Source organism: Pollachius pollachius (genome assembly GCF_949987615.1).
Source record: "Pollachius pollachius genome assembly, chromosome: 2".
Taxonomy (NCBI): domain Eukaryota; kingdom Metazoa; phylum Chordata; class Actinopteri; order Gadiformes; family Gadidae; genus Pollachius; species Pollachius pollachius.
Window position 1 is genome coordinate 7,783,456 of NC_136935.1, and position 11,417 is coordinate 7,794,872.

Sequence of the window (11,417 nt, forward strand, 5' to 3'; positions counted from 1 at the left end):
CATCTTTAAAACGGACGCTAGTTAAATAAAGACTGAGATCCACGATGGGCCGAAACAGGTTGAATCACCTATCTCAGGTCGATTGAAAGTGATATTCTGCGCAAATTAAAATTTAAATCATGATCTATCAGTAAGGGGGCCTCACACAAATAGTAGCCTAGGGGCCAATGACCACCTTAATCCGCCACTACCACTGTTATACTTGAACCGTAGTCAGTGGTTCTGTAGCACAAAAGCAAAAGAGTCTTTGGCGCCATCTGCCGGCGGATTCCCTCTGCGCTGAGTGATACATTCAGACATGATGGATTCACCCTCTGACAAGCACATCAACATGAATTGGCACAAGACTGTGTGAATGAAAAGCGATATCTGTACATGAGTTGGTTCTGTGGTGGGTAATGACCTTGACACCAGTGTTTGCATGCTCACTGAATGTAGCAATCATCGTTTTTGTAAAAGATCAGTTATATATGTCAAAAGAGACGCGACCACAACAGTGATTCTGCGGTAAGGTTGCTCTCCAGACCAGGAGGAGGACGAGATCGGCCGCCTCCTTCTGGGACAACTCAAACCTCCCATGGGAACGCCCCCTGGCTCTTCGTCACTTTGTACACCAACGCAAACTTCCCACTGGGACATGAACGCCCCCTGGCTTTTCGTTACTTTGTACACCAACGCAAACTTCCCACTGTGACATCAACACCCCCTGGCTCTTCGTTACTTTGTACACCAACACAAACTTCCCACTGTGACAAGAATGCCCCCTGTCTCTTCGTTTCTTTGTACACCAACGCAAACTTCCCACTGTGACGTCAACACCCCCTGGCTCTTCTTTACTTTGTACATCAACGCATACTTCCCACTGGCACATGAATGCCCCCTGTTTCTTCGTTTCTTTGTAAATCAACGCAAACTTCCCACTGTCACGTGAACGCCCCCTTGCTCTTTGTCACTTTGTACATCAAGGCAAACTTCCCACTGGGACGTGAACACCCCCATGCTCCTCTTTACTTTGTACACCAACGCAAACTTCCCACTGTCACACGAATGCCCCCTGGCTTCTCGTTACTTGGTACACCAACGCAGCGTTGACTGCCTTGTGTTTGCAGACCACGTGACAGTTTCACCGATCCGGTGTGAAGAGACCCAACGGGAGGTAGGGAGATGACGCAGGTGACCACCGAACCGTTCGGGGACGTCGACGAGGGTTCCGTGGAGAAGTGGGTCCTGCGGTCCTCCCTCGTCACGGTGGAAGTCCTCACCCTCGGTTGCATCATCAGATCGATCCGTTGCTCGGACAGGAAGGGAAGGGTGGATGACGTGGTCCAGGGATACGACCACCTGGAAGGTACATGACAGGAGGGGACGGGTGGGTGGCGTGGTGCAGGAGTACGACCACCTGGGAGGTACAGCTACAGCTGTTTAGCAGAGCTGCCCGCTGGGTTGAACTCCGGTAAAGTAGCGGTATATTATCCCAGGGAAGAGTTGTACATTACGCGGGTAGACTCTCTTAACACTGCCTGTTCTGTAGGGTGTAGTGTTGGGGCTACAACCTTAGACTGTATAAAATATCCCCCCACACGGCACAAGTAGGCGACCGACTGGGACAGGGTCTATCTGAAGTAGAGTTGTGACGTTCACGAACGAACCGAATTTATTGAACGGCTCTTTAACATGAACGATGGGAACCGAGTCGCAGTGATGAGCCGTTCTATTTCTTTTTCGTTCTTTTCTTTTTTTATCGCTGTCACGCTCACAGCATGCGCACACAAGCTCATCCTCCTACTCCACTGAGACGGAGAGCATGCAGAGTGCACTCGTGGTGGAATCACGTGAGTGCGTCTGCTGCGTAGGCAGAACAATGCAACTATGAGCCAAAGAAAGCGCAGCAGCATCCCTTTCTAAAAATATTGTTTACTTAGATTTGCACTAATGTTACAAAGGACAGTAAAGCAGTCCTCTGCAGTGTTCTACTTGAAAGAAACTTGTTCTGTAAAAGTTTTTCTATTTTAATATATTTTTTGTCAATTATATTTTTGCATGGAAGTTCATTGTTCATTGCCTGCTTAGTTTTTATTGTGCTACAATTAAAAAGGTGATACATGATGAACAAGTGAAAAGAGCTGTATTTACACTTCGACACATTGTATACAAAGATCCAAAATAGTGATCTCAGTGTCAGAAAGAGGAAAAAATAAATGAATGAGCCAGTCTTTTGAACGGCTCTTTGAAAAGAACGGCACCTCAAGATCCGGCTCCCTTCAAAGAGTCATGAATCCCATCTCTAATCTGAAGTCTAGGGCTCCTCCCCATCCTGTCAGGTGATGGTCTAGCTCCTCCCCATCCTGTCAGATGAAGATCTAGGGCTATGTAAATTGTAGACTGTTTGTGAAGTTGTAATAACAGTAGTAACTTAAAAAGCAAACAAAAAAACATCAGCTCAAATATTTTAAATATCTGCGTGAAAAATCCCTCATTTTAATATGAGCCACTTAAGGAATAATAACTGTCGGCTGTTGTATAGTATCGACTGTAAAAGGTGGGGCCCTGATGCGGTGGGTGTTCCCTGGCTCCAGGCTACGCCTCCGACCGGCGGTACTTCGGCGCGCTGGTGGGCCGCGTGGCCAACAGGATCGCCGGGGGCCGATTCGTGGTGGACGGGGTGGAGTACCGGCTGGCCGTCAACAACGGGCCCAACGCCCTGCACGGCGGGCTCAGGGGCTTCAACAAGGTCTGTAGTACGATGCCCCGACACCGCTCTGTGTTGTCCTTCACCAAGGAGTGAGTGGCCTCATTGCTCGCTACTCAACCAGCCTCACTGAGTTCTGTTATCTGTTAATGAAGGCACAAAATGAGAAGTCTTCCCCTGGCCAAAGGTCAGACTGTTGTTAGCTCCTCATCAACTACAAAAACAAAGCCAATCTTAAAGGGGACATATTATACCACCAGGTCTGAGTGTGATTAGCCTTACAAGCCGTTTTGAAAATTTGCCCCATATGACATCACTAGTGGGCGTGTCAACCTAGATCTGTGCTGGATAGATCAGTCTACCAGCCTACCCAGTGGACTGAGGTAAACGTTGCTCATCTATCCAGCACATCCCTCCCCCTTCACGGGGAGGGATGCACCCTCGTTTCAATCTCTTTAAAAGTTGTGTAAACCCCAGTTTGAGCAGGAGAGCTTCTATCCAGGAGATTCAAAAAGGTCTTAGTTATTTTGAATAAACAACACATTGGGTTGCCTAAGGAGCAAGTGTGAGGGGCGTGGTCAAACAACGTCCGAACGTCCCCGTCGCTATAGCGGTGGTGCCCAGACAGAGACCAGCACCACTGTGTCTGAGCCCTAATGTCTTTACAAAGAAGTTCCCCCTTTAAGAGAACGTCACGTTGGTCGTACTCGTTGACCTGAACCACGTGTGTTCAGTGTGCTGGAGGAAAGTCCTAGAGCCCAGCTTTCCCCAGGTGTGTGTGTGTGTGTGTGTGTGTGTGTGTGTGTGTGTGTGTGTGTGTGTGTGTGTGTGTGTGTGTGTGTGTGTGTGTGTGTGTGTTACTAAGGGTCTCTCTCCTCCAGGCCGTCTGGCGGGCAGAGAGGGTTGAAGACGGTGTGTGTTTGAGGCACACCAGTCCAGATGGAGATCAGGGCTATCCAGGAGAAGTGCAGGTTGCTGTCACCTACACCCTGCAGGTACAGGCGCTGTCACCTACACCCTGCAGGTACAGGCGGGACTGATCTGTTTGGTTCCTGGGGCTCTGAGGAACTATTTAGGGGTTCACTGGTAGCTCTAGTTTATGTTTTTCTTCGTGATGAACAGACGCCATCTTTCAAACCATACTATGTCTGACTAGAAACTTGCAGCATGATCCATGTTTATTGTTTGAAGCATTATTTATTACAGTGTTTCCCCCACGAATTTTCTCCGCCGCTGCAATAAAAATCCTTCTCCTAATTTTTTTTTTTTTACTTAGCTCCTTTTAGAAAATGTACAGCGCGTAACGTCAATTGCGCAGCACGCGGCACATCATCACGTAACCAACATCAAAGAAGAAAAATACACAGCGAGTGTGGCAGTTGTTGGCAGTAGGCTACCCTACACGGTTGCAAAGTTACATTGATTCTAGCAGTAGCGAGTGAAGCGGAAGATCGAAGAAAGAAGGAAAGAGTGAGCCAGACAGAGAGAGAGAGAGACAGACAGAGAGAGAGAGAGAGAAAGTAAGTTGCTAAAATGTGTCGCTACATGACCACCAGTGTTAAAAACCCTCTGAGCCCAATCATTTTATTGTATCTATAAACCGCAACCTCCGTGCCGTTTTTCCTCTAGTATTGTGTGTGTGTGTAGGCCTATGTGTGTGTGTGCGTGTTGTCGCTCTTTTTGGGATAGCAACCATGTTTAGTGTTTAAGCATTAGGCAAAAATCTGTAAATAAATTGTGCAAATTATATTTGCGTTGTGGCATTTTTTGTTTAAATATTACTATACAAAAATATAAAAATCTGTAAATGAAGACACAAAAGGCAAAGTTACAACACCAATAATCCCATCTACAGTAATACACAGGACTGTTTGAATAGGATTCTAGTGCATATTCTCCTCTCAAAGTGCACCAGATTCATGCATTCCAATGTAAAGGGTACACAAAAATTTTGGCCGGGGGGGCATGCCCCCGGAGCCCCCTACAGGGTTCGGGGACCACACCACCGCTGCTGAGAAAAATCCTGCAGGAAACACTGTATTATGATCATCGGTTGCTTTAATTACTTTCTATTTTATTTACCCTTGTATATTTTTTATTTAATTTGTACAGTTGTCGATTTATCTTAGTTCTAATTTTCTCTTTTTATATCTCTTTTGAGCTCTTCTCCTACCGTCCTGCACCGAATAGAAGGCCCTGATAGAAACCAATAGAAGGCCCTGATGGAAACCAATAGAAGGCCCTGATGGAAACCAATAGAAGGCCCTGATAGAAACCAATAGAAGGCCCTGATGGAAACCAATAGAAGGCCCTGATGGAAACCAATAGAAGGCCCTGATAGAAACCAATAGAAGGCCCTGATGGAAACCAATAGAAGGCGCTGATAGAAACCAATAGAAGGCCCTGATGGAAACCAATAGAAGGCCCTGATATAAAACCAATAGAAGCTACTGCTGTTCAGGAACATGTGAGCAGAGGTCCATGTGTTCAGGGAACGTTCTAGAGCCAATAGCCCTGAAGTTGAGCTGTGTTGAAATCCCTGGTGAAGGGAGGATCGCTGAGGAGCCGGTACCAGGCCAGCGCCACCAGAACCAGCCCCATCAACCTCACCAACCACTCCTACTTCAACCTGGCGGGCCAGGTGAGTGACGAGGTCCTGCAGACCTCCCGCATGTGTCTCTCTCTGTCACCCGTACCTTGTCTCAGCGCCGGATGCTTACAGTTGATAGTTCAAACCACACTAACCACTGACCTCACGAGGCCTTTGGTCGTGTGATCCTACCGGTGCCCTTGAGCAAACATGCAGAGGCTAGCCAGGCTCTGCATGTCTAGCCATGCAGAAGGCTAGGTTCCAAGTCCCTGGGCGTTTTGAGGCCGATGTGTGAACGACGTCGGTTCATTTCCATTAATTTATTTGCACAAACTGTACTGATGGTTTACTGATGGTGTACTGACCTATACAAGAAAGATATCCCATGGTATAAATGATGATACAGGAAGTGATGAACACTGATAGAGGAGCACACACACACACAGTACAGGAAGTAAGGAACACTGAGAGTAACACACACACAGACACAAGGTACAGGAAGTAAGGAAAAACTAATAGAGGAACACAAACACAATATAGGAAGTAAGGAACACTGATAGAGCAACACACTGTCACGACTCAGAGCGGGAATCAATTGCAGATCAAAAGGATTTATTCCCAAACAGTCCAGCAGGCAAATCCGATTCCAGGTACAGGCAGGGTTCGTAAACAGGCAGGCAGGCAGACAGACAGACAGATACAGACGGACAGGTACGGGCAAGAGATCCAAAACAGATAGGCAGAAGACTTAGTCCAAAACAGGCAGGGTTCAAAACCGGGAAGAACAGTAACCTATAGCTTCTCTTTTAAAAGCTTCACGCTAGTCTCACTCACGTGGCAGTCAGGTAGCAAACAGTACATACTGTGACGATCTGACAAAGTGAACAGAAAGGGCAGTGTTTAAATACTCCACCAATCAATACCCAATGAGAGACAGGTGAACAGAGAAAATGGAGGGAAACAAACAAAGGCAGGAAGTTGCCCAAATAAGGATATGGGTGTTACCCCCGGCACATGACCAACACATGACCACAAACATAGACAAAGTCCAGAATTATCACACTCCAACAGGTAGGGGGAGACAAAAACAACAGTCCATACGAGAATCCTGACACACACACACAATACAGGAAGTAAGAAACAATGATAGAGCAACACACACAAGATACAGGAAGTAAGGAACACAGTTAGTAGCCTGGCTAACGCCAGACCTCATCTCATTCTACATTGAGAAGAGGTCTGGGAACCACACATTAATTTTCTCGTATTTGAGGTGTGGTTTACGATTGCCCGGAGCCGTTTATTGGGCGCTACGAATGTCTATCATACGAGTCTGTACGTAGCTCATAGCCAATCGTATCAATTATACCAGATGACGTATGTAGAGCGACAGAAATTCAATGAGGAAGAAGACGATGGGTGTGTCGCATAGACGCCGTCATTGTCTTGCTGTCCCTCCCCGTTCTGTGATTGGTTCCCTATCTCAGGCAAAAATCGGATCCATGGAATCCAGGCTGCCTAGCAGCGCGAAATAAACTCGCACGCAAGGCAGCCTGGGTATACCCAGGCTACACTGATAGAGGAACACGGTAGAGAAACTGAGACCTCTTTGACGTGTGTTTGCTCACGGCTGTCTGTCTTGTTCCGCAGGCCGTAGAAAACGTCTATGACCACGAGGTGTCCATCCAGGCCCAGTCCTACCTGCCTGTGGACGGGACCTCCATTCCTACAGGTCAGACAGACGCCACAGCCACCACACACCCACTCCAAGTGAAGGAGGAGGATGGGATGAGATGGTCCCTCGTTCATCCCAGATGGGGAACTCAGGGGTCACAGCAGAGAGCAAACGACTGCAATACCAAAAAGAGAAAAACTAGTTTGAAACATGAAAGAATGAATAGGGAAGATAAAACGATGGTTCTGGGATTGATCCAAAAGGACAGTCTACCTGTAGGCCTGCCTGCTGCCCCTCCCCCCTACCTCCCTGATGCCCCCTCCCTCCCTGATGCCCCTCCCCCCTACCTCCTAGATGCCCCTCCCCCCTACCTCCCAGATGCCCCTCCCCCCTACCTCCCAGATGCCCCTCCCCCCTACCTCCCTGACGCCCCTCCCCCCTACCTCCCAGATGCCCCCTCCCCCTATCTGCAGGCCTCCCTGACGCTGGATGCATCCACCTCTTTCAACTGAAATGATTAATGTCGACAAAATGAAGCTGTTGTTCCCATCCCTCCTCTGATTGGGCGGGACCCCATCAGGCACCCTGTTATCCTGTTTCATCGTCTGAGTGCCGAGTATCACACTAAAGAGGACGCTTGATCCTGAATCCCCTTGTTACCAGAGGGCTAACGAACCAAGTTACCAACAATATAATAGAGCCCATCGTCAAATGACTCCGGAAGTCGATACAAACCCATCTCCTCCTCTCCTCCTTCCTCCTCCTCTCCTTCTCTCTTCCTCTCTTCCTCTCCTCCTCTCGTCTCTCAGGTGAGGTGAGAGCCGTGGAGGGCTCGCCCTTTGACCTCCGGAAACCAGATCTGATTGGCTCTCTGCTCAAGCCCCTCCCAGGCCCAGGGTTCGATCACAACTTCTGTTTAGCCTCTCCAGGGGACCCATGGGCCCTCAGACCCACTGCCAGGTGAACAGCTCATGTGGGGTCCTCCCCCTCTTCCTCATTTCCTCCTCCCCCTCCTCCTCCTCATTTCCTCCTCCTCCTCCTCCTTTTGTCTTAGCTCCCCACCTCCTGACCTCATCTGCTCATCCTGCTCCTCCTCATTTCCTCCTCCTCCTATCCTCCTCATTTCCTCCTCCTCCTCATATCCTCCTCCTCCTCCCCCTCCTTATTTCCTCCTCATCATTTCTTCCTCCTCCTCCTCGTCTCAGCTCCTGACCTCATGTCCTCCTCATCTCTCTTTTCTTCTCTTCCTCCTCTCATCTTTGCGCCTCGACTCCTGACCTCAACTCTCTTCTTTCCTCCCCCTCCTCATTTCCTCCTCCTCAGCTCCTCACCTCCTGACCTTATCATCTCCTCATCTCTCTTCTTTCCTCCTCCTCATCTTAGCTCCTAACCTCATCTCCTCCTCCTCATCTCTTTCCTCCTCCTCTCATCTCAGCTCGTAAGCTCCTGACCTCATCTCCTCCTAATCTCCTCCTCCCCTCACCTCCGGACCTCATAGGGTGTGTCATCCTGAGAGTGGGCGTGTCCTGGAGGTTTCCACCAGCCAACCAGGTGTCCAGTTCTACACGGCCAACTTCCTGGATGGCTCTGCGGTGGGGAAAGGAGGTTCCCGCTACGCCAAACACAGCTCCTTCTGCCTGGAGACGCAGAGCTGGCCTGACGCCGTCAACAAGGTACGTCTGAACGCCACGCAGCATCGAGGGCTTTGCCGCCACCGAGACCACATCCACACTAACTCCTAGGGCTGCTCCATTATGGAAAACATCATGATCACAATTATTTTGGTCAATATCGAAATCACGATTACTCAAACGATTATTTTTTTTGTTTGAAAACATGATGCAGTTACTCAGCGTTTCTCTCCAAAAGAACACATTGTAACTGAGAACATTTTCCCCTTAAAAAAATACACAAAATGTTCAAACCGAAAATGTTGAAATAGAAAACAATTTACAAAAATGTAGCCAGCTGTTATATGTATACAGCTGCAATTCCTATAAAACATTTAAAGAATTAAATAAATATACTTAATTTTATTTTTTTTAAATGATTAATTGCACAGCCCTACTATCTTCTGTACCCTACTTTGAGCGTGGACGCATTTGGGGATAGAATAAAGAAGAGCTGTACAGAGAAACTCCATTCACGGATCATTTAAAGCCTGTTTCCTGACGATGGTATATTTATCTTCATGTTCTATTAGTGGGACCTGCGTACGTGGTTCGTACCCGTCCAGACCCAAACAACAAGTATTGAGGTCCAGTTCCCAGCCCTAGCAGCACTAACAGTAGTACTACAAATACACCTGTAGTTCTACTACACATACTGAAGTAGTACTACACATACTCCTGTAGTCCTACTAGACATACTGCAGTACTACTACACATACTGAAGTACTACTACACATACTGCAGCACTACTACACATACTGCAGTACTACTACAAATACTCCTGTAGTTCTACTACACATACTGCAGTAGTACTACACATACTGCAGTACTACTACACATACTGCAGTACTACTACACATACTGCAGTACTACAACACATACTGCAGTACTAAGACACATACTGCAGTAATACAACACATACCGCAGTACTACTACACATACTGCAGTGCTACTACACTTACTGCAGTACTACTACACATACTCCTTTAGTACTACTACACATACTGCGGTACTACTACTACACATACTGCAGTACTACTACACATATTGTAGTACTACTACAAATACTCCTGTAGTTCTAATACACATACTGCAGTACTACTACACATACTGCAGTACTACGACACATACTGTAGTACTACTACAAATACTCCTGTAGTTCTACTACACTTACTGCAGTACTACTACACATACTGCAGTGCTACTACACATACTGCAGTACTACTACACATACTGCGGTCCTACTACTACACATACTGCAGTACTACTACACATATTGTAGTACTACTACAAATACTCCTGTAGTTCTAATACACATACTGCAGTACTACTACACATACTGCAGTACTACGACACATACTGTAGTACTACTACAAATACTCCTGTAGTTCTACTACACTTACTGCAGTACTACTACACATACTGCAGTGCTACTACACATACTGCAGTACTACTACACATACTGCGGTCCTACTACTACACATACTGCAGTACTACTACACATATTGTAGTACTACTACAAATACTCCTGTAGTTCTAATACACATACTGCAGTAGTACTACACATACTCCTGTAGTCTTACTACACATACTGCAGTACTACTACACATACTGCAGTCCTACTACACAAAATCCTTTAGTCCTACTACGCATTCTGCAGTACTATGACACATACGGCAGTACTACGACACATACTGAAGTACTACTACACATACTGCAGTAGTCCTACTACACAAACTCTTTTAGTCCTACTACGCATATTGCAGTACTACGACACATACTGCAGTACTACTACACATACTGCAGTAGTCCTACTACACATACTGAACAGAAGAAGTGAACAGTGATTAAACCCTCATGTGTTCATAATGAAGGTCACAGCGATTAAACCCTCATGTGTTCATCAGCCCTCCTTCCCCTCGTGTCTGCTGCATCCCGGGGAGGAGTATCTCCACGAGACCACCTTCAGCTTCTCCACCGTCTGAACCAGACGACCTCCGACCTTTGACCTGACTCCTGACCTCGACCTGGGCGACCTCCTCTGGGTTTTCTCCTCAGTACTAAATCAGATGTCAGATAATAATAATAATAATAATATGATAAATGATATTGATGAACGTCATTATGAGATTAAATATATATACATGTATTATATTTTAGTCATGAGTAAATTCATACGTACTTGTTTGATCAAATTAAGCTTCAAAATCTGCCATGAAGTCTCCTGTCTCCTGTACAACATAAGAATTAAAAAATATATACATACATTTATGACGTTTTGTTGATGAAGGAGGGAGGTTTTATAAGATGAAACCCGACATTTTTTTGTAAATGAGACATAGCTAGCTAGAAGTATAATGAGACATTGATAGCTAGAAGTATGATGAGACAGCTAGCCAGAAGTATAATGAGACATAGCTAGCTAGAAGCTTAAGCAATGCCTTAAACAAGATTTCATTCAAGTTGACCAGCATTATGACAGTCTACTAACGTATATAGTATATAGCATCAGCTCAACATTCATGTCTTATTATGTATACATTTTACATTATTGAGAAATTGTTAAATTATATACATAATGTAATTAATTAACAAATATTTGTATTTCATAAAAATAAAAAAAATCTCTATCTCGAGGGGCTGCTGCTGATGATATGAGTAGATGGGATAGAGGTCAAATGGGAAGGACTCTATGTAATGTGAATACTAAGGTAAAAGTAGGCAGGAGGAAATGAGTCAATTTGTATCTTTATTCCTGGTAGGGAAGTGTACAGTGTAATGTAAAATAAAATG

The 11,417-nt window shown here is 46.1% G+C and overlaps 1 protein-coding gene across 1 annotated transcript; it reads left to right on the top strand.

The window, feature by feature from the left end:
• The first annotated feature begins 986 nt into the window (after positions 1 to 986).
• galm (galactose mutarotase) lies at positions 987 to 11,105 on the top strand. The gene is made up of 8 exons (XM_079730719.1): positions 987 to 1,348; positions 2,577 to 2,731; positions 3,571 to 3,684; positions 5,238 to 5,330; positions 6,930 to 7,011; positions 7,764 to 7,914; positions 8,453 to 8,627; positions 10,532 to 11,105. Exons 1-8 carry the CDS (start codon positions 1,165 to 1,167, stop codon positions 10,607 to 10,609), a joined length of 1,032 nt encoding a protein of 343 aa, XP_079586845.1. The 5' UTR covers positions 987 to 1,164; the 3' UTR covers positions 10,610 to 11,105.
• The last annotated feature ends 312 nt before the right edge of the window (positions 11,106 to 11,417 follow it).